Source organism: Emys orbicularis, chromosome 5 (genome assembly GCF_028017835.1).
Source record: "Emys orbicularis isolate rEmyOrb1 chromosome 5, rEmyOrb1.hap1, whole genome shotgun sequence".
NCBI classification, from domain to species: Eukaryota; Metazoa; Chordata; order Testudines; family Emydidae; genus Emys; species Emys orbicularis.
Genome location: NC_088687.1, coordinates 91,187,092 through 91,211,125, shown reverse-complemented (window position 1 = coordinate 91,211,125; position 24,034 = coordinate 91,187,092). Strand labels below are relative to the sequence as shown.

The 24,034-nt window shown below is 39.4% G+C and overlaps 1 protein-coding gene across 1 annotated transcript in view; it reads right to left on the bottom strand.

The window, feature by feature from the left end:
- DLC1 (DLC1 Rho GTPase activating protein) overlaps nucleotides 1-19,188 on the bottom strand; it is a 370,991-nt gene extending 351,803 nt beyond the window's left edge. The window contains exon 1 of the mRNA XM_065405826.1: nucleotides 18,133-19,188. Within this exon, the coding sequence (XP_065261898.1) occupies nucleotides 18,133-19,188 (1,056 nt within the window). The remainder of the gene's footprint in view (nucleotides 1-18,132) is intronic.
- Nucleotides 19,189-24,034: the final 4,846 nt, after the last annotated feature.

The following is a 24,034-nucleotide window of genomic DNA, read 5'->3' as shown; positions in this document are numbered from 1 at the left end:
CCCCTTTCCAGGGCCCACAACAGGCATTAATTCCATTTCTGTGGCCTTCTTCAATCTGCCTTTGCAGACCCTTCCCAGAGAGAGGGACCTCCCTATATCATTTCTCCTGTATGCCCTTTTCTAACTGGGTTCCCTCCCTCTTTGTGTAGTCTTTCCTGACCCTTTGTAACACTGCATCTACTTTTTCCTTCACTGGTAGTTGTGTATGTGACCAATACGAAATGGTTCAGGGCCAAACCCTTTAAACAAGAACAAAGTTTCTGCCAATATATACAAGTACTGACATAGAAAACCCGTAGCTTTACCAGCTTTGGAACATCTCAGAGTCAAATAACCAACTGTTCCTAATGAAGAGGACATCAAAGTCAAGCTCCAATCCAGCAATGCTCATAAGCATGTGCTTAACTTCAATAAACTTGCAAGGGTGCCCCCTGCAATTTTTCACATAGTATACACATCTGTGTCACTCTCACTTAGATTTAGCATGGCATTTATGTATGTTGTGTCTATGTCTGAGGTGGGAGAAGAGCCAGATTAACCAATCCTAGGCAAACCCTATCACAGGGGTAGGCAACCTATGGCACACGTGCCAAAGGCGGCACTCGAGCTGATTTTCAGTGGCACTCACGCTGCCTGGGTCCTGGCCACCGGTCCGGGGGACTCTGCATTTTAATTTAATTTTAAATGAAGCTTCTTAAACATTTTAAAAACCTTATTTACTTTACATACAATAGTTTAGTTATATATTAGACTTATAGAAAGAGACCTTCTAAAAACGTTAAAATGTATTACTGGCACGCGAAACCTTAAATTAGAGTGAATAAATGAAGACTCGGCACACCACTTCTGAAAGGTTGCCGACCCCTGCCCTATCATGTCCATCCCCACAGACCCTCTCCCTGCCAGCTCCCCCATATGGACACTCATCGCAGCTCCCTGTGCTTGTAGCAGGCTTTGCTACTGTCACTGAGCAAGTCCTGTGAGCAGCGCACAGAAGACATGGGCTGTTGGAAGCGGAGCGAGGCTGGGCAGGTGGGTGGATGGGGGAGCCCTGGTTCAGGAGCTGGCACCATGGCAATGGTGAGGAGGAGTGCCATCGCAATGCCCCCTCACATTTGTCATTATGGCCCTCTGTCATGACAGGGTGGCGTCAGGGCCAAAATTGAGTGAGTGGTGTTGTGACCTGGTACATGGGTGCCATCATGACAGAGGACTGCAGGGCCAAACCTGAGTAGCCATTGGGGCAGCCACAACTTTTCCTCCTTGCTACTGCTGTTGGGCCAGCTCTCACACCAGTACCTGAACCAGACCAGCAGGAGTTCAGGTTCCCATCCTCTCATGAACCAGGCCTTAGGCACATGCCTAGGTTGTCTATGTCCTAATCCAGCCCTGGGTGGAAGGGCCCCAATTCTGATGACTTGGCACCTTCCACTGTATGTAATGTGCATATGGCTGTGGGTGCCACTATTACCTTGAGTAGATCCAACTCAAATTAAATCAGTGGGACTTCTCTAGGCGATTAACGTTAAGCACATGCATAACGGCTTTGCTGAACTGGGGCCTCAGTCATTTTTACATGCAACTTAAATAAACAAATATTTTGACTTAGTATAGTCTTAAGAAATAAGACTGATAACTTAATTCACATAGACCCCAAACAGTCAAACCTTTAGTCATTATAGATCTGGACTGACCACTTTTAAATTTATTTAAATTTTCTTCCTATGGAATCTTTCCACACAGGAAAAAGTCTTTAGAATTATGTTAAAGAATAGCTCAATATAGTGATCACTGGTGTGTGACCTGCAAACTGTGTATAAATACAAATACATTTATTACCATTTTAGGCAGCTGAAACTTGACTGATGCATAACTTGATGTTCAACAGTCATTTTATGGCTCTTGGTTTGCAGTCTAGACAAAATTGGCAGCCTCTAAAATTTATAGCTGAACACTGTCACAAAAATGTGTCAAAGTAAAATTTGCATAAAGGTTATACTGTAATGGCCTGGCAATCATCCCATTAATGACTGCTTTCTGTTCAGAGCTTGTTTTAAATACTTTTCAGATTGTTTGGAATCCATCAGACTTCAATCCAAACACAACGGTTGTCTGTGGGAAAGCGTTCTTAGCTTCCAAGTGGACAGAGATAATATTTATGATACATGTTTTATGTATGCTACAAGGAAAAAATTACATGGTAATCTAATTATATTAGAAGCTGGATACCCTGCCCTATAAATTCTAGTGATTCAAGTGGTTACTGTGGCAAAATTACAGAAATTATTTTATTTTAGTTTCAACTAATTTTGTAGTCAAGTTATTTTATACTTCTGTAACTTGCTTGCAATATTGGCTGGATAAATTTAGGAAGTAAGCAAACATTTTAATAATATTCAAAATAGAATAAAATGTTTCATTTCATTTTAAAAATATATTATAATATTAAGTTTGCTTTACTTGTAGCTGTTGCCAAATTCTTACTGATGCCTTTAAAATTATAGCTGTTTAATGGTAATATGCAATGCAGCAAATTCTTTGTGGTGAAGCAACAGTACACTTCAATAACAGTTGCACATCTGTGCTAGATACTGCAAAATATAGCTTTGAGACTACATGAGTAACAATTGCCCTCTCAGAGCTTATAACTTGGGATGTCTAATCAACTCTGAATATTGTAAAGGTTCCTGTGTATAACTCAGACTAATGTTATTGTGAGTTTTGGGCCAAAGGAGAAAAGAACCCGTTCCTTAAGTTTTCCCAACAACTTAGAAAACTAAGTAGGAAAAATGAAAATAAATGATAGAGGTAAAAAAACATAACAAAAAGCAATATCTGAATTGCACACAGTGAACAAATTCTTCCTTATTTGGGCTTCCATTTTTAAAAATAGATGTAGCAATTGTTAGCATTTAGATTTGCCATATTCTTAGCAAACATCACAAAAACTTGTCTCCAATGCCAAGCTCAAAATAGAAAAGATTTAGTCTGAATGGTCTGAAGATTACTTCTATGACCTCATTTTAAATATGCCTCTGCAAATGCCCATTCTTGTGATATGTGCACCTCTGGTGCCATGTGACTCTGCAGAATAGAAATGAAAAACAACATTAATTGGTAAGTAATTTTTCTTTTCCAGGTATTTTTTGCCATTTCTGTAGAAGAGATCACTGTAGTACAAGATTAATAATCATTACTAAGAACTGGATTCAGCAAGGTAGTTCCAGATTTAAGAACATGAGCAAACCCATTGAAGACAAATGAACTATGCATGCTTAAACTTAAACATTTTGATACTTAATATTGCAGAACTGGTGTCACCCAATGACAACTCAGGATGCTCAATATTTTGTAGTACTTTTATTTTAAAGAACAGTCTCTCTTGCAACCCTCAGAAACTGCAAATGTGACTGGCTGGCAAGTACACTATTTTTTCCTTTGTTGGAATGTTCCATCACAATATTAGCATTATGAGTGTTTTCTTGAAACTTCAAAAAAAAAAAAACCCCCAAAAAAACAAAAATTTTTTAGAGGTAAGCATGTATTGTGAGAAGTGTATAACATCTAATGTGAACATCTAATGTTCCAAAGAGATCCATTGAAATACATTAGGTCTGCAAATATCAAATTCCCCTAGCTGACACACAGAGTCCAACAATTCCAGTCTGAGTCTCAGAAAAGGATAAATTCAATTCCCTTTAGCCAAATAAGGACACAGTTATGTTCCAATTCCCAGTTTAAGAGTTTCATCGTCATCCTATGCATACTCTCATATGCTCTCTTGTAGGAGCCTAGCGTCAGTGGAAGAGCATTTGTGGTTTCTTCCTACCCTTCATTGATCTTCACTGTGCTTAAATTTACAGTGCACGATTAACAAGTTATCATTTGCCATTATTATTATTTGCATTGTGATACTTCGATTGGGGCCCTGTTGTGCTGAACACCATACAAAAACATGAGATAGTTCCTACACCAAAGACCTTACAGTCAGTCTAAATAGATAAATGGTTTGAGAGAGGAAGTGCTAATATCCCCATTTTAGAGATGGGGAATTGAGGTACAAAGAGCTGCAGCAGACCTGGGAATTAAATTTAGATCTCCAAAGTCTCAATCCAGTACTTTCCACTACAATAAAATGTGGTCCCTCTGTCTACAAGTGCTAGTAGATAACACACTATTATCCCACTACATTTAAAATAGAAAATACACCTGACATGTCAGATAGCATTGTCTGGCAATACCTGGAATATATGTTTACTTTCTAATGGTGATCACTGTAAGTGGTCTCTGAAAGAAATGTGAATATTAGAGGTAACGTAAATATTAGAGTAGGTCAGAAAAACTTGGACTGAATAGTTTTCCACTGGAAAACACAGTTCTGTTGAAATCAAAATCCTTTATGAAATCTTGCCAGCTTGACTGAAGTTTTGTTTGGGAGAAAAGAAAAAAGTTCCAACAATGTTAAAACATCCTATTTTAATAACTTTTGAAACAAAATGTTCCTTTTCTTCCTTTTGAAACAAACTACTTTTAGTTTCAAAAATTTAAAAATGTTGTATTATAAAATAGTCAACATCAAAATAAATTAATCCAAAACTAATTTTTTGTTCAGAAATTCCTTTTTGTGTAGAATTTTGAAATTTTGGGTTTAGTACCAAGTTGGAAAAAAATCCAAATTTTGACATCTAGAAATGCTCCACAAAACAGAATTTCTATTCTCCGGTCAGCTCCAGTGAATATCAATGTCTATGTTAGGTAGTCTCCTGGCTGTGGGACTCAGTTTGGTAGGTTTACTGCCAGACATGAGCACTGAGCATGTGGGACCATTCTGGGAAAATGTTACAGCATTAAGAGTGAATTATAAATATTAAAAGCAATAGGCACAGTAAATAATAAAAGAACTATTCATACACTGAAATTTGTTTCCATAACCCATTCATCCAATAATTGCATATACCCAACAACTTTGATAAAAGTGACATCTGATCCCAAATGATTTGGTAACAGAAATGGAGAAGAATTAATCACATAAATTGTTCACTGCATACAGTTTGCTTGGGTCTAGTTAAAAAGAAGGAGAATCTTCCTCCAAAGCAGTATTCCAGGCTATAGCTATACTTAAAAAGGAACACTGCTGAAATGACAAGCATTTCAGGTAGACCTGAGACCGAAGAAGAATTCTGTATATTCACCAACAGAATTTGGTCCAATAAAAGATATTACCTCACCTACCTTGTCTCTCAAACATTTTAGGTACTCAGGCACAATACATCAGTTACTCCTCCTAGAGTCAATAGTTATTAAGCTGGTATTTCCTTTAATTGAGTACAGCAAATTAACCAGTACTTCCTCTCACCCTCTCTAATCTTGTCAAGCATACGAATTTAGCACAAATAATAGCCTATATTGTGAGCCAGAAACTTCACATTAGAAATGACTTAAGCAAGCCTCAAAAGGTTCAGAGTTCATGTTCAAGTTGGATAAACAATCAAGAGTTCAAACATTAATCCAAAGTTTATCTGAACTAATCTTTTGTCTAAAAGTCTCAGAAAAAACCCTATTCTTGGAAGATTTCCAAATGATCCTGCTTTGGGATAGTCCAGAAATATCATGAAAATAGCTGTCCTCATGGTAACGAACAGTGATTTCCCTACACCCCCCCCCCCCCGAATTTCCCCAACACCCCTCCCCCCCCAGTTTTGTGAACTAGTTACATGCCAATTTAGTGACTGTTTGGAAATTTGAATTGAAACATTAATACACACTTTAAAAGTATATACAGTGTATGATAAAATAAGTGTATCTAAAAAAGTATAATAGATTTGAAAAGTATGAACATAGACTAGCTTCCTTATACAGCTGTTGTTTTTTATGACAATGTCAGTGCATTCATTTCGGTGATGTTGGCCAAGCTAATAATTTCAAATGATGATTTGTAAGCAAAGTCTAAATGAGCTCTCCCTGACAGCTAGTGATGAGCTGGGGCTGGGGGGAAAGGCTTCAGGACCAGATTGTATTTACATTCACACCTAATCTACCTAGGTATCCAGCAAACAGAGCTGTGTTGCCCAAGTGATAGATTTTGGCTGGGGTTGGGTTACAAATCACTTGAATGGGGGAGGGGGGGATGCAATGTTGTTATTCTTATTTTATGAGTAAAGGGCAGAAGAACTGTACTTAGCCTGTGCTGATTGAGGGCATCAAGAGAGAAGGTGGGGACCTGTCTCTCTCCACTGTTTAAAGACAGAGCTGATTAGGCTCCATAGATAGTCTTTTGTTCTGTAGCTGAAATCACTGATAATCAGGTCTAAGTGCTTAGTCCTGCTGTGGGGACAGCGTTTCTGTGGAAGAGACGGCCCAGTCTGCACTAGCAGCGAGGTTCCCCCACTGCAAGCTCAGCTGAAATCACTGAGAGCTGGGTGGAACTTCAAGAGACCAACTCGCAGATGTCACAGTGGCAGGTGGCAGCAGAAGGTGACTGCGCAGGGCCATTGGCAACAGAGTGGTGGAGTGAACAGTAGCACAATGAACAGCAGTGGCCAGAGCAAACAGTGAGCAGCTGGAGGAACGAGCAAGGTGCCTTCTTGCCCCCCACCTGGGAGGTGTACTCACGTGAAAGCATCTCTGAACTTTGAGTCTCCACTGACCAAGGACAACACCGGTGAGTGGGGTGCAGTGGAGGGAAAAGCGAGGGGCACGTTAAATAAACATTTGTTTGTTGGACTATATTTTAGTGACTTTGCTCCAGAATGCTAGATTTGTGACTGGGAATGGAAACTTATATAAATATGTTTCCTAGTAAGCCAAGATTTTTAAAATGCATTATTTACCAAGGTTGTTATCTCACATCGTTGCTATCTTGAGAGGTCATTATGTTGGGGAGTTTCTGTACTAAACATTTTTATTATTATAATTAATTTTTACATAAGAATGGTCATACTGGGTCAGACCAATGGTCCATATAGCCCAGTATCCTGTCTTCCGACAGTGGTCAAGGCCAGGTGCTTCAGAGGGAATGAACAGAACAGGTAATCATCAAGTGATCCATCCCCTGTTGCCCATTCCCAGCTTCTGGCAAACAGGCTAGGGACATTCAGAGCATGGTGTTGCATCCCTCCCCATCCTGGCTAATAGCCACTGATGGACCTATTCTCCAGGAATTTATCTAGTTCTTTTTTTAATCCTGTTATAGTTTTGGTCTTCACAGCATCCCCTGGCAAAGAGTTCCACGGGTTGACTTTATGTTGTGTGAAGAAGTACTTCCTTTTGTTTTTTTAAAACCTGCTGCCTATTAATTTCATTGGGTGACTGCTAGTTCTTGTGTTATGTGAAGGATTAAATAACATTTCCTTATTCACTTTCTTCACACCAGTCAAGATTTTATACACCTCTATCATATCCCCCCTTAGTGGTCTCTTTTCTAAGCTGAAAATTCCCAGTCATTTTAATCTCTCCTCCTGTTTCATAACCTTAATCATTTTAGTTGCCCATCTCTGTACCTTTTCCAATTCCAATATATCTTTTTTGGGATGGGGTGACCAGATCTGCACACAGTATTCAAGGTGTGCATATACCATGGATTTATATAGAGGCAATATGATATTTTCTGTCTTATTATCTATCCCTTTCTTAATGATTCCCAACATTCTGTTTGCTTTTTTGACTGCCGCTGCACATTGAGTGGATGTTTTCAGAGAACTATCCACAATGACTCCAAGATCTCTTTCTTGAGTGTTAACAGCTAATTCAGACTCCATCATTTTGTATATATAGTTGAGATTGTTTTCCAATGTGCATTACTTTGCATTTATCAACACTGAATTTCATCTGCCATTTTGTTGCCCAGTCACCCAATTTTATGAGATCCCTTTGTAACTCTTCACAGTCTGCCTGGGACTTAACTATCTTGAATAGTTTTGTATCATCTGCAAATTTTGCCACCTCACTGTTTACCCATTTTTCCAGATCATTTATGAATATGTTGAACAGTAATGGTCCCAGTACCGACCCCACAGGGATACCACTATTTATCTCTCTCCATTCTGAAAACTGATAATTTATTCCTACCCTTTGTTTCCCATCTTTTAACCAGTTACTGATCCATGAGAGGACTTCCCTCTTATCCCATGATGGCTTACTTTTCAAAAGTTAATTTAAATTAAATACATTTTTTTTTTACATTTTTTTTTTTTAGAAACCTAGACCTGTTATGTGTTTTGGTGTAACTTGCATTATCCTTATGTTAAATTTGCATTATCCTAACAAAACATTTACTTTATTCATATCTCTTTTATATGTTGCAGGTCAAAGTGAAAATGAAAAGACAAAAAACAATGCAACAATTTTTCCACTCAAAGGCCTCAAAAACTAACCAAGGTGAAGAACACATCAAGAACCAAGAATATATCAACATGTCATCTGAAGGTCAAGTGGTATATCTACATCCGAAGCACAAATACAGCTACCTACTGAAAAAACAGTGTCTCCAAAACCTAAAGGCAGTACCCGATGTTTGTCGGTCAAAGTGTTCCCATTTATCGAAGTTACAAAAGATGGCTACTGGTGCACGTCTTGCAAAAAAGCTTATGAAGAAGGAAAGCTTCCCAATGCTATAATTGGTAAAAGTGGAGGAACTTGGTTTGTCAAACCGATCAGCAAAGCCAATGCTGACAAACTACGTGAAAAGGCTGCAAAATACCAGCCCTCTGGAGTGCATCAACATGCAGAAAGCCTTATAAACCCACTTTCAAAGCCAATTTTAGAAGTACTTAATGAGGCTGTTAAGAATGCTGGAGACACAACACAGTTCATGTGAACAAACATGGCTGTGGCATCCTACTTTCTATTTAAGCAAGAGATACCACACACTACAAACTGGAGGCCAATTTTAAGTTCATTGTCACTTGTTCATCCTCAAGTTGAACACTGGTTCCGGACAACACCAGCAAATGCTCACTATCTTTCTCCAAGAAACTCAACTGACTGGCTAGAAGCATGCGGTGCAACAGTGAAAGACTCAACAGTTGAAAAAGTGAAGAACTGTCTTACCACATTCAAAAAATTTGCATACATGGCTGATGAATGCACCGATGCAAATGGGCATCAAGTATTAAGTCATTGTGTACGTTATCTTGATATCAGGGGTAGGCCAGTAGATGCATTTCTAGATGTTCAAGTTATAGAAGACACATTGGCTGCAGCTGTGACAACCCACATCTTAGAAGAGTTAAATGCTTGTCAATTGGACCCCAAAGAGATGGCTGCTTGTGCATTTGATGGAGCTGCAAACTTCTCTGGAAGACATGGTGGAGTACAAGCTTTGCTCAGAGAAAAGTGTAACCCTAATCTCTCCTATACACACTGCAGAGGCCATCTACTCCAACTAGCACTAGTACGAGCTGCAGAATCTTCAAAAGACATTAAAAAAGCTATAAATTTAATGTCTTCATTATATTCTTTTTTCAGCAAGAATCCAAAAAGACTGAATATCTTGGAAAATATAGAAGATACACTGGGACTGAAGTTCAAATTAGTCCAACCTGGGAAAACCCGCTGGCTTTCTCATGAGCGATCCTTGGCTGTTGTCTTAAAATTACTCCAGCCGTTATTACTGGCTTTGGAAAGTATCTACCAAGATGGGATGGATCTAAGTAGTGAGGCTGATGGATTACTTTTGCTACTACGTTCAGGGATGACTATTGCCATTCTCTCTCTCGTAAGTCTACTGTTGAAACCACTTGGGTCATTAAACAATGCCATCCAGGCATCTGCTACAACAGTAGTAGATCTTTGTCCAGCAATAGAAGCTACGTTTGGATCAATCAGAGAGCTATCCATTGAAAAAGTACTGGAAGAAGCAAAGACTTCAGTCCAGAAGTTGACTAATGAAGACATTTATATTGAATCCTTAAGTGAAGAAGACAAGAAGTGTTTGTTAAGACAACTGAAAAAGTACATAGACTTGATTCTTAAAAATCTACAACAGCGACTTCTAGATTCTACTCAACCTCTATGTAGCTTTTACAGATGCCTGTCCTATAAAACACCAACAGCTGAGTGGAGTGAGGCACTACCAGCAATGGGGCTGCCATGTGATCAGGACAGAATAGAGAATTTAAACACAGAGTGGAATATCATATGACGAATGAATGAAGATTTGACTTCAACTTCTTTTTTATCATCACTAGTGGCTTGACCTGATCTTTGTGCTCTGTTTCCTGGGATGAAAGAAGTAGGAATTCATCTCTTGCTACTTCCAGACACAACAGATACAGTTGAGCGTTCTTTTTCATCATTGAATAGAATTTTGTGTTCTGAAAGAAGTCGCCTTCTGCCTGATCATGTGAATGAACTAATGAGCATATCTATTGAAGGAATGCAAGTACCGGACACACGAGAAGCCACCAAAGATGAACGCATTGCATTCAAGAAGTTCATTAACAGAGGTGTGCAAAATTATAATAAGAAACCAAGAAGGATGTAGATGTCGTGCTTCATAGAAGGCTTGAGCAGCCAACTTTAATTTGTGTGATGATTTTAAAACATGAGTTAAATCTAGTAAAATGGTCATGAAACATTTTCCAGTTTTTACTATGGTGCCCACCTTCACCCTCACAGTCTCACCCCTCATCGGCCCTGACACACACACACCTGTAAATTTGAACACCCTTCCCCCTAATTTCAATTCCTGGGGAAACCACTGGTAATGAAGCAATTTTAGATTGTGGCTGTACAGAGTTTATGAAACTTTAAAACAATGAAACAGTTACACCTCTACCCCGATATAATTGCTGTCCTCAGGGGCGGTTAGGGGGCAAGGAACAGGGGGGGTTGGATGGGTCGGGGGTTCTGAGAGGGGCAGTCAGGGGGCGGGAAGTGGGAGGGGGCAGGGGCCAGGCTGTTTGGGGAGGCACAAACAGCCTGGCCCTCCATACAGTTGTGGAACCCCGAGGTGGCCCTCGGGCCAAAACGTTTGCCCACCCCTGTCCTAGGCTTTTCCCCACTTCTCTTTCTCTGTTCCCAGTATTTTCTTTTGCTATCAGATTTATGAACAATCCTTCATGCAGCCAGCTTCATTAATCTCTTATAAATAGGATTTCTCTTTTACATTGACATTGCTGCCTAGTGCCTCTTGCCTTTTTTACTTACAATCTACTATGAGCTAAGGTGACCAGATGTCCCGTTTTTATAGGGACAGTCCTGTTTTTTGGGACTTTTTCTTATATAGGTGCCTATTACCCCCCACCTCCTGTCCCGTTTTTTCACAGTTGCTATCTGGTCACCCTACTACGAGCTCCTAGCTTCTTGGACACTTATGGATGTTAATACTCCTTCTTTATGCTCTGTTTGCTGGATCTCAATTATCTGTTACTTTCTAAAAACATAGTATCATTACATTGCTCTGCTCTATGAACCCACTCCTTACTCTCGTACAAAGACATTTCTCTAGCACATAATCTTTCCTATTTGACTCTCCTTCTGAGTCAGTTCCCCTCTTAGTTAAAAATAAATAAAAATAGTAGATATAAAATGCTTTCTTCTCTTACCAGGGTTCTGAATGGATCAGCCAGTAATGCACTACGAAAGGGTAAATTAGAATACATAGATGGCTCTCTGGCTAAAGTCCCCCATATATATTGTATCCTTTGGATTCAAAGTTGGTCCCATCATTTTTGTCTTGCTCTTCATCAAGCCAAGATCTGTTCTGTAAGAGACGCTTACTGCAGTTTCTTCTTTGTTTTCATCTTTATGACTCTCATCCATAATGTTTTGTATTTAGCCTTGTCATTATCCAGTTTCTTTCTTTCAATAATTTAGGGTAAAAGTTTGAAAAGTACCTAAGTAATTTAAGAGTCTAAGTCCCATTTTCAAAAGTGACTTAGGCACTCAGGCCAAAATAATAATAAAAAAAAAAAATGGTACTAGGCATTGTTCCCCTTAGCATTGCAAGGCTTAAATATCTCAGACAGCTAACTCCCATTTTGAAAAGTGAGTTAGGGCATGCATGATTTTGAAAATCCTACTGAGTGCCTGCCTGCATCTTTAGGTGCCTTTAAAAATCTGGGCCTCATGAGCCTAAGTCCCATTTACTTTCTATGAAACAGACTTCTGATATCTAAGTCATTTTTTAAAATGGGACTTAGGCACTTTTGAATGTTTTACCCTTGGTAAATACTTTTTAAATATAGGGTCAGGCTTTCAAACCGAGGCATAACATGTGTGCCTACAAAATTGCAAGCACACCTGAAATGCCCTGAATTTTCTTATGCAAAGCTGCATTTATGCCCAAATCAGGTTATTGAACACCAATCTAAATTTAGCTTTGTTATCTTGGAAAAGTCCTTGAAAATGAAATATGCTATTTAAGTGCTCTGCTAAGTACCAGTTTGTTGGCATCATTACTCCATTTTCATATGCACATGGGGAAAGGGCAGGGATGTGTGGTGACTGGATGCATGTGCACTCGTTTGTGGTCCCCGCTATTGAAAATTTATCCCATAATTCTAGTCTTCCTCCTTTTATGCTTTTTCTGTCTCTTAGATCAATAATACATATGCCAATCTGTGCTGTAGCTATAGTCGTATTCCTGGGGTGAGATTTTCAACGGGCTATAAAAGTTTTTGATTATGTTGGGCATAAATGTAGAATAAAAAAATTATTCTATTCTGCATCACTGTTTTTTAAAAGCTTTTTCCATTTGTTAAAATGCCAAACCCTTGGAGCCAGCCTTATTTTGAAACACTTAATTGAAGAGTAAATGCTACAAAACTGGAGCTGTTGCTATGACAACAAGTAGCCAGTACCTGCTTCTGGTAAGCCACTGCCAGGAAGGTAATAATAATAATTTACACAAACGCGTTGTGGTCTCCCATGAAGAATAAATGTTTCCAAACTTTATAGATTTTGTGATGACAATCACATTTTTTTCTCTTGAGACAGAAACCTACATTCTTTTTTTCCTCCATAGTCCAGTTCTGAACAGTCAACTGTAATAAGATCCCCTACTTATGCTCCATTATTGGTCTAATATGGTGGTAATTTGAAGGGCACCTCATTTGTCAGCCTAAGGCAAAAGTCTCTGGAGGCTGCAATTCTACACCCCAATCAGAGATGTGTGTATGCTGGCAAATTTCATTGCTAGTGGTGTATGTTTTAGAGAGAGACTGAAGAAAAAAAATATACAAGACAAAACTGTTCAGTTTAGCCATCTCTTAAACCACCCATAACTTTCTACAGCTCCTGGTATGATCCATTCCATAGACCTGTCTCAGATCTGTCTCTGTTTATAGCAGGTATTGAAGTCTAGTACAGCCTGAGAAGACACGGATTTTACAGCATGGCTATGGTCAAGAGTTCCATAACTCCACAGGTGATATTCTTTGTTATTCAAAATCTTGTTAACCCACTGTGAATTTACCAAATGTCACATATCTCCCATGAGGTCTAACTGAATTTCTGAGCTTGCCGAGCTCTTATGTTCCACATGAGAGTAGCTTAAGTCTTGCAATGCTACACAAGAGATTATGCAACTGTAACCTGAACTGAAGTTACTGCCCTTCCAACCTTGTAAGTTCCAGAGGGAAGTATCAGAGCTGAGAGTACTGGCCAAAGCAGGTCTTGAAGCATGTCCCCAGGGTCCTCCAACACTGAGGCCTGGTCTACACTACCCCCCAAATTCGAACTAAGGTACGTAACTTCAGCTACGTGAATAACGTAGCTGAAGTCGACATACCTTAGTTCGAACTTACCGCGGTTCAGACGCGGTCCACACGCGGCAGGCAGGCTCCCCGTCGACTCCGCGGTACTCCTCTCGCCGAGCTGGAGTACCGCAGTCGACGGCGAGCGCTTCCGGGATCGATTTATCGCGTCCAGACCAGACGCGATAAATCGAACCCAGAACTTCGATTCCCAGCCGCCGAACTAGCGGCTGGGTGTAGACCTGGCCTGAGAGAACACCTCAAAGTCTGGTCTGCCATTGAACTGAAGGTTTGGGCATCTCCTCAGATATTTGGATAAGTAGGATGTACTGTGTTCTCAAACCTCTATAAAAATGGGTTCAAACAATTACCATGTTTTTCTTTACCCTGTGCAGACATACAGTGGGACTAGTTAGTCTCACAATGCATATTCAATCATTTATTCTTTTGATATGCAATGCTGCTAATAAACATCGGTCCTACGTTTTGGATGCCCCTACATAATAAGCCGCACACTCAACACAACACACAATAAAACTACTCAAATATCATACTAATCAGCTGCCATGCAACTTAAACATCGTATAACTACTGCCATAACAATAAAGGCACCTGCTATTGCTCAACAAACCGCCATCAGAAAACAGGCTAAAAATATGAGCTCTGATGAGTCAAGGGAAGAGGCAATTTCCAGAGTCATGAAGAATGCCATAATGGCAGCTCCTTTCCATTTATAACATGGGGGGTCAAGTTCAAGCATCTTCAATGAGTGAAACTGTGACAGTACACGTCTGTCATAGTCAAAGCAAATTATTAAGATGGAAGTTAATGCTGGTGCAATGTACCTGACTGGCAGTCTTGGAGGCTGAGACCCTGTATTTATTTACAGAGCAGATATAGCACAGGCAACAGCAGAACAAGATTCCCCACTCCATCATCCTAGGGTGCTTCAACCTGGACAAGCAGGGAGCATCTCTGGAAGAGAGAGGGTAGTTCACTTGCCATGCCCATACATTCTTTGGCCTCTCACTTGAGAGTGCGATATCTTATGTCAGTAAGGGCCAGATTTCTAAACATATTTAGATGTCCATAGAAGCAGATAGGGGCCTAGTGGAATTTTTGAAAGTGCCTAGGTGCCTAAATACCTTTAAAAATCTGGCCCTAAGTGCCTATTATTATTATTATTAGCGATGTGGACACTTATTTATTGGGCACTGGACGGAGACCATCACATTTATTTCATATTGGACAGCAAACATCCACAGCTAGTGGTGTGTGTTAGTCCTTAACTGCAGTATTTAGGCTAGGTTGAACTACTGCCCTTGAGAGAAAAGGCCCTATATCCCATTACCAATCCCTTAAGTCCCCCAGCCACTGCAAAGCAAACACTTGACTTTTATGGTTGGATTCAGTTTCAAGTCTGTTTTCTTTCCAGTGTTTTGTTCTAGTTATAAAAGTGGTTTTCAGTGTCATCTTAGAAACATGGCACATTTTTATTAGCGATTGTTGTCCCTAGAGATGGGCAATATCATCCTTGTAAAATATTATAAGATTAGATTTAAATGATAAAACCATCAAGGCAGGAACACTGTTAGCAAAGGGACCTGCACATCTAGAGAGAGTGAGAATATTCATACTAGGAAGCAGGAGCAGATCAGACCTCTTCCCTTTAACCAAACCTTTTCAAGGGCAGGTTAAAAAAAGTCGCTTGAAGCAGGTTTCCATTGGCTCTCCCCAAAATAACCTCCAAGCTCCCTTGCTCTTTGGAACACAACCCCTTTTCAGTTTCCTCATGCATATGACTTCCGGTTCCTTCCTTCCATGTGGCTGCCACTTCCCCTGAGACATTTTCCATTCTCCTCTCCAACAGCCTCTTGGCTTGCTCCCTCTCTCTAGTTCGCTTGTTTGCCTTCCCACAATTTCTCAACTGTCACCGTACTCCACTGCAGTATTACTGGGATCTTTAAAGATTCTTGCTTTTTAAAATACCTATTGTAGCAACCACAAACCACAAGTATACTCATGCTGCACACTGCATTTAAAAGGTATTCAGCATACTCCTATTGCACGTAGACTAGTATATGTATATATATGTCAGGTGGAAGCATCTTAATCAGATCACATTGCATTGAAATCCCATTGTAGGCATTACTAATCACACACTGTATTATCTTAAAATAATGATATGGTCTCAAATAATATGAATATATACATATGCTGTAAAACTAATCTGTTTAGCTGAATAAATTATATACACACCAACATTAGCAACTGCATTTGGGAAAAAATGATTATTCAAAGTCTATGGAAATCAGTTCTTGACTGTGTGGCTTATCTGACAACTGACAGCTATTACCACTTGAATGACACATATCCCAGAAGTAATATACTGAACGCAGCAGAATTACTGAGGGCATCATAATAGCACCAGCCAATGCTAATGAATCAATGCAGTGATATCACCCATGGAAATAAAAAAGGCAGCATTTCCAAGTGTTATATACAAACCCTCACATATATAGATAGCTAAATGTGATATTGTAAGGATTTCAGGGGTAACTATGGCAGGTCAGAGAGAAATAAAAAGGAAAGAGTGAACTAACAGAGGTAAGTCACAAATACTGTGACTTTAAATCAATGTAACAGTCATTACAGAGTTATGAAGTACAGCATTTGACTCTAAAGCAAGACTGGATATGAGAGTTTCTAGAGCCTTTTGTAAAAGCTACATATAGCTTCCAACCATAACAAAATCTTACTGAGTGTTAATGTTACCAAACAGTGTACACAAGGGAGTGATAGCCACAACTCAAGATGCTGTGTTGGCATACAGCAGTTTGGACATGCTGGTTCATGCTTCAGAGGTTGTGATTTAGTGAAACAACCACTAAGATCTTGTCTGATGGTAAAACCACAATTTTATAGAAACCAGATTTCTGAAAAAAGACAAGAGGAGCTGGGGATTATTGTTCATTGAGGATGTTAGCAGATAGATAGACAGAGAGAAGAACCACCAATATGACATAGGTATTGGATAGAGAGAATAAAGGCTTGTTTACACTGTTCATTAGTCTGCACTAGGAGGGTGTCATGTGCTACTTGTACTGTGTGGATCCTGTTGGCACTCACTAAAAGTTATGTAATGTGCATTAATGTGGTATGATTTGAAACAGGAGTAAATTAACACACACTAGGGAACCGTTAGTGAACCCCACCAAGACCCACACCAGCCAGCTAATGTGCAGGAGGCTAGAGTGCATTGGAATTCACACCCTTGTACTAATACACCGCATCGACAAGCCCTAAGCAACACAGCCAGCAGAAACAGATTTAGGGCCCAATCCTGCAGTCCGATGATCAGCAAAACCCTCCTATGGAAGTCAACGGGAGTTTTGCTCCTGCTGGGATTGTGGGATCTGGCCCTTAGGCTAGGTCTACACTATGGGGGGGGGGTTTGACCTAAGATACGCAACTTCAGCTATGTGAATAGCGTAGCTGAAGTTGCGTATTTTAGGTCGACTTACCTGGCTGTGAGGACGGCGGCGAGTCGACCGCTGCCGCACCGCCGTCGACTCCGCTTCCGCCTCTTGCCGCGGTGGATTTCCGGAGTCGACGGCAGAGCCATCGGGGATCGATTTTATCGCGTCTTCACTAGACGCGATAAGTCGATCCCCAATAGATCGATTGCTACCCGCCGATCCGGCGGGTAGTGAAGACGTGCCCTTAGAGTTTTGGAATTATTCTCTTTTCCCCTGTCTGAAGAGCCAGTGAAGTTTTCTTGTTGCTCTCAGTCTGAAAACGTCAAGAGCTTCCTCTATCTTCATACCAGCAACATTTTTTGTGAGAACTCGCTCATGGGGCTTTGCTGGAACTCAAATAGCTGCTTCCTGTACTTCACAGCACCAGTCATATAGACATTTTAGAATTTCTTTTACAAGTTTGTAACGTTTTCCTCCCCATCCCTTTTAAACAAAGGTCCTATACAGCTGCAGACATCACTTATATCTAAACACCACCTCTGGTATTTGGTACTAGCAAAGAAAAAAACCCCAAACAACAAACAAACACACCACAACAAAAAAGGAAACCCCAGGAGGGAGCTTATTGATTTGGCCATGATAAAAATAAAACAATAGAATAAAAAGTTGTGATCAAAGGCATTAGTATTTATATATATATATATATATATATAAATATATATATATAAAAAAGGAACATACCAAATTCACAAGACAGTAATTTTCAGATCTAAAAATGAGTTTACATCCATGTGGCATGTTTCCAAATTGTTTCGCAGATGCATTTGCAACACCTGGCATCTACACAACATTCTGAGTGATATTTACCTTACTGCTTCAATAAATCAGCCATGAGATTACATGAGAAAAAGTTGACAAAAACTGAAACCAAACCCCGTAATTTGTGTACATCCTACCTTTCTTTTGCGCAGTTTCACTTGATTGTCTGTAGATTCATGAGTGGACAGATTATCCTTCAAATGTAAACTTTGCGTGCCTTCCACTGGACTGATATTTGTAAGGCATTTTTTTTCAGGAACCACTTGAGGTTCTGTGTAACCACTTTCATCCAGTCCATTTTCCATTGACATTATATGGGAACTGAGAGGAGATTGCATAAGGTAGTTGCTGGAGTCTGCTTTTGAGAATGGTTGTCTACCACTGCCAGTATACAGACCAGGAGAAAACTCACCCTGGACCACATTATAGTCAGCCTTTTCATGCCCATCTTTAGGAGCATCACATTTCCTACGCTGTTGTGCAATTACAGCAGTATGAAGCAGCTGTTTCTCAGGCATAATTTTCTTCACATTCAGAGAACTGGAGAGATTTTCTCTTGGGGCATCTATTACTTCATGTAAGTCTTTATAATTACAAAGCTCCAGGGTTTTCCCAATACTGCCACAAATGTCCTCTTCTTCCTTCTGTTCGTTGGGGACTGTGTCATAATCAGGTTCATCAATATCTCCTATTGTTTCAGAAATGTTAGATTCCCTGTTTGTTTTAATCATTGCCACCATATTTGTTAAGGAGCCTGCTCCTCCTAAACTCTGCTCTTCATCTGTTAGTTTCCTTCCAATAGTGAACTGGTGGTTAACTTTATCCAAACAGAGATTTGAAACATCGTCGTCATCACCATCAGAAATATGGACCAAAGTTTCTGTGCTGGCCTCCAAAGAAAGAAAATGCTCCTCATCCTCATGGTTATCATTTTCATCCACCTCTTTTGAAATGTTGCTAAGCAGCTTTGCAGGGAAGCCAATCAGTTCTCCACCATGACAGCAGTCTGGTAAAGAAACACATTTTTCTTTCCGGTCCACATTCAAAACTTCATCTTTTTCCATACTTTCTTGAAAGTTATCAGCTACAAGTCCATGATGACATGCTGTATTATACTCAACAGAATTAAAAGGCAAGCCCATCCACTGGGTCACATGTTCTTCCCAGCTTCTCTTTCTGATTGCTAGAGACATGTCATAACAGTTCAGCAACAGGCTGCACGGTACATTCTATACAGGACCAGAGGAGATGTCATGACTGCAATGAATTCCAGAGGGAGAGAGAGTTTCATCATTTTAACATCTGTAAGAAATGAGAGAGATTGGGTTATTGATTCAACTCTAAGAAAGACCCAAGAGTAGGAACAGTTGAAACAAAAATGTAAAAGCAAAGATAAGAGCATGGGGTTGGAAGGGAGGAATTTAAAAGGATGTTTTGTGAAATAGCTTTAATAGTTATCATACAAACTTGATGGCAGCTATGATTTAGCATGGCTTACTTTCTGATTACTCTCCAATATCAAGCAAACAGAAATGGTATAAACAAGCTAATGGATAGCCAACTGGCTTCATGGGCCAGATTTTGACAATGAGTCTCTCTTCACTATTTCCGTCATAAGATATCCATTTCCATGGTTACAAAATGTATTAAATCTTGTGACTCCTAGAACACAAAGTAAGTTTGCATTTCTTCTTCATGAAAAGAAACCCATTTAGTGCAGACCTCCAGTTACTGTCTGAAGACTTGGATCTGAAGTTGATGATTATTCAGAATTTCACAAATGTTATAAACCTCTCTTTATTGTGCTGCTAAATTTCAGCCCAATCCTGCAGCCATTTACTCGTTGTCATTCTTATTAATATGAGTAGTTTAATTGGTTCCAATGAGACTAGTTACAGTAGTAAGTATTACATCCAGAAGAGTTTTCAGGATTGGGCCCTTAAAGGGGCAAAAACTTCAATAATCAGGGAAAACTTATTTAACTTTCTGGCATATTTCTCACTTCAAGTAGCTCTAGAATTTGAAGGAAAATGTGGTTTATGAGTGGCCATATACCAGATCAAGCCATAATCTGTCATTGTCATTCACATGAATGAACCCTTAAGTCCCACAACTTCAACTGGGCTCTGTGCAGGGAGAGAGATCACCTGTGTGCATCATACTGAAAGATCAGGGCCTTAGTCATTAAAGCGCTCTGCTATTTTAATGAGCATTTGCTTAAATTTTAACTAAGACATCTTTTACAAGTCCCCTAAAGCTCTATTAGTTGGATTGTGTCCCTTACCCATGTTGGTGTGTACTTACTCAGTTAAGTGTCCCCACTGAGATCAGTAAGGTTACTCTCACGAGTGCAAGTAAGGGTTCCCCAATTGGTCCTTGTATCTGATATTTTAGATGGCAACATATGTACATTCATTATTCGCTTTGACATTTAAACATATGAACCATTGGTCAAAGGAAATATGTTACAGCTATTTAAATTATGCATATAATACAAGACGGAGCAATGAGTTCTTTATCAAATAATGAAACAAAACGACTGGGCAGTAAAACATTGCAGGTTCAAGGAGCAAACACTTCTACTTTTCACTCCCTACATAAGAACTGTCAGCACTTAGCACGAATCTGCTTATTGATTTCACCAATAAAGAAGATTAACTACCGAGTTTGTTCTGGGTCATTTCAGTCCACTACAGCAAGCTCCGATTGCCCACAAGGCTGTCCTGACAAATCACATGCCTGAAGGTATAAAAGTAGGCTGTTTGAAAGAAATGCAGAATTATGACTGTGCAGATGAGTCTCTGTAAATTATGCCCTGACAAAGTGACTTTTAGAATGGACTTGTGCACACCCTGAGATCTTCAACTTTTTTTTAGGATGGCAAGCTTCATTTCATGTTTTCCAACTTTGTGGAAGTTTGTACTTAAAAGGAAAATATAGTCATAGGGTAACAGAATTCTGGCACAAGTCAATAGCGTGTGGGAGGCAGAGGAAGATGGAAAGAACATACAGCCAGGCAAGTCCCTCTCCTCCCCTAAAAAATGCACAGCCCCAAAACTATTTTCACAGGCAAAATTTGGTAGTAAGAGGATGATTCTGCTTTGAGAGTCTCTTTTCCTTCTTGTGAAACACTTTTCATGTGAGCATTCCAATGTATTTTAGAAAAAAAAATTAGTGCTACAACATCTGTTTTATTTTCATCAATGCAGGTGGGTAAATTGAAGGTCCAAAAAGGTTATGCAGTTTTCCCATGGTCACACAGGGAGTTTGTAGCATAATCAAGAAGAGAATCCAGGAGACCTGAGTGTATAGCATCAGGCTATACAATCTCCAAAGGACATTTATACATGTCCTCTTAGGCATTTGTTTGGTTGACAGTCTGAAAAATGCCAGCATTCTAAGGGTTAATGGGTGTGTGTTACTCCCATTGCTGTTAAATGGAGTTACATGTGTGCAGTGAGGGCAGAACAGATCCCTTACTGTTTTTCATTTTTGGATGTGGTGGGTTATATTTCATGGGGGATGAAAAACAAATAAATCTCACTTTAGGAACCCTTCTGTTTTACTTGTGCTATCACAGTCGCGTTGGCTGTCTAATGGATAGCAGACAAAATGATTAAATAAGAGAATATCAAATGTTTTGCTTGAAATTCAAGACAAATAAATATATGACAAAGGCACTTTCATTGTTTCCTAAAATATGAGATTACAGTAACGTGGAGTGTGAAGATTTACCAGACACACACAAATCTAGCTAGAGCACTAAGCTTACTAGTTAGGGGGGCCCTTCCATGCCCTCCTCACAGAGCAGTGACGCGCAGATCAGTGGAAGCCCAGTTGCCCCATCTTCTACCAGAATAGACCTATGGAGCCTGCTAGGAATTCCTTCTCTCTCTAATCCCCTCCGTACTGTATGGGGAGGAGTTATTCTACTCTTATTTCCTACCCTCATCTTCAGAGAGCTCCCCTCCTACGAGCTTTCCTACCCTCGTCTACCTCCTCCCCCACTGGTACTTTCCAAACACTGCACCCCCAACATTTGTGAGGAGGACGACATGATCCCAGCATCTCATTTCCTGTCTGGGCACTATATGGGACAGAAACCGCCAACCTGTGGCCAGGCCAGGATCTTCCATTCTCTCTTTCCCCCCCGCGCTTCCAGAATCAACACATCAAAGGAGAGATTTAGATAGACAGAGCAATACAAGTCAAAGAGTGATTCCCCCACCATCTCAACAATGGAAATCACTTATGTCTTGCTCAGGCTATAGATGGGATACATTTTGTACAATAGGATAGACTGTGGTTTTTTTATTCTACAACAGACCAATAAAAGAGTCATGTTAGACATGCACACATATAGGAGATCAACCAAAAATATGTATTTTGGTAGTTTTGTTTCACCTTCATTTGTGTGTTGTCCCCACCCAGCAAACAGTATTTAAGAAAGTGAATGGGGCTGGTATTAAGACAGAAGGTTGCTTACAAACAGTTCAACTTAAAACTTAGCTCCCTGCTCAGCTCATTACATTTCTCCCTCTTTCTCTCTCTTGCTTCAAAGAAATACTCTGCCTTTTAAATTTTTTTCAGTTTTTTTGTAAACAAATGTTTCTACGCCTAAATTAATTACACTCAATTGCATGTACCATAATACAGTACTTTTCTTAATCAGTCATTTCTGATGTACCCTGACTGCCATGTAAACATTTGTGAGAAACTAGAAAATTAATTTGTTACATGCATATTTCTTTATTAAAGCAATATAAAGCAGGCAAATTGCTTTAACTTGCTGCCAATTGTTAACACATCAACTTAGTTGTATTATATTGCTAAACCCAAAAGAAAGAATATAAAACTGTTTTCAATAGTGAACATTATACTATATACCCATAACAGGGGGGCTAACCCCAAAATACTAACATTGTTACCAATAATACCCATTGGTGATATAGAAAACAAAACAACAAAACCCCACAGAATTCTTCAGTGTCCTGGCAATATACCCTCTAGATTGCTGACCAGCGCACTGGAACAGAGCAGAGCCTGAATCAGTGAGCCTTTCTGGTTTTAGCTGATCCCAGTGCGTGCTAGGATTGGACTTTGAGGATTAAAATCACTGTTTTCTATAGAACCATGCAATGCAGAAATTAGTGAATATTTTATAGGTGACTATCACATCTGTTCTTCCATTTAAAGAGCTCCCAGTATCCTGGGATACACCAGACACACAGCAATATATATGTTGACTGACCGGTGTTATTTGCAGGTGCAAGCTAAACTGATATAAACCAAGTTTAAACCACCATAAGAGTGTGCACACATAAAATTGCATTGGTTTAACATCACACCTTTAGTTAAACTAGTACAACATTGTTTATAGACCAGCCCCTACTCTCACCAGAAAGTTATATTAGAAGTTGAAGTTACAATTTTCTTAATCTGTTCCTCTATAAGAAAAGTCATAATTGAGCTATACATTTTCTTTCACGACAGAAACAAAAATAAAATCTGTCACTTACAGTAAACATAGATCATATAGGACTTGGTTAACAAAAACTCCATAATTTCTAATAAAGTTTTTACAGAAAGTTAGTATTTTCTAACAAAAATCAAACAAGAAGGTAATTAATCCATGAGACCATACGCTAATAGAAGCCTTTAACAAACTACCCAAGGCCTCATCCCTTGTGACTTTGTAAGGATTTCCTTTTTCTAGAGGGAATCAGTTTTGTTATCCCACAGGAAGTCATTATGTATCCTCTTTTATACATTTTGACATATATCAGAATACACCCATTATATTTTACTAGCTGTCAGTGAAAAATATAGTACTGTTAAGATTGTTTAAAACTTTTATGCAAAAGATACTTAACATATTACAGAAAGTGAGTCTAAGTATAATCAGGCTGTCCAACAATATTCAAAAAACCTCAGAAATTAGATGTATCAAACTATGAAGTAAGCTTGGCAAATGGTTCATGCAGACAAATCCAAAGTCTTGGAAACCAATACTGTTTGCATAAACTGACCAAGATAGGA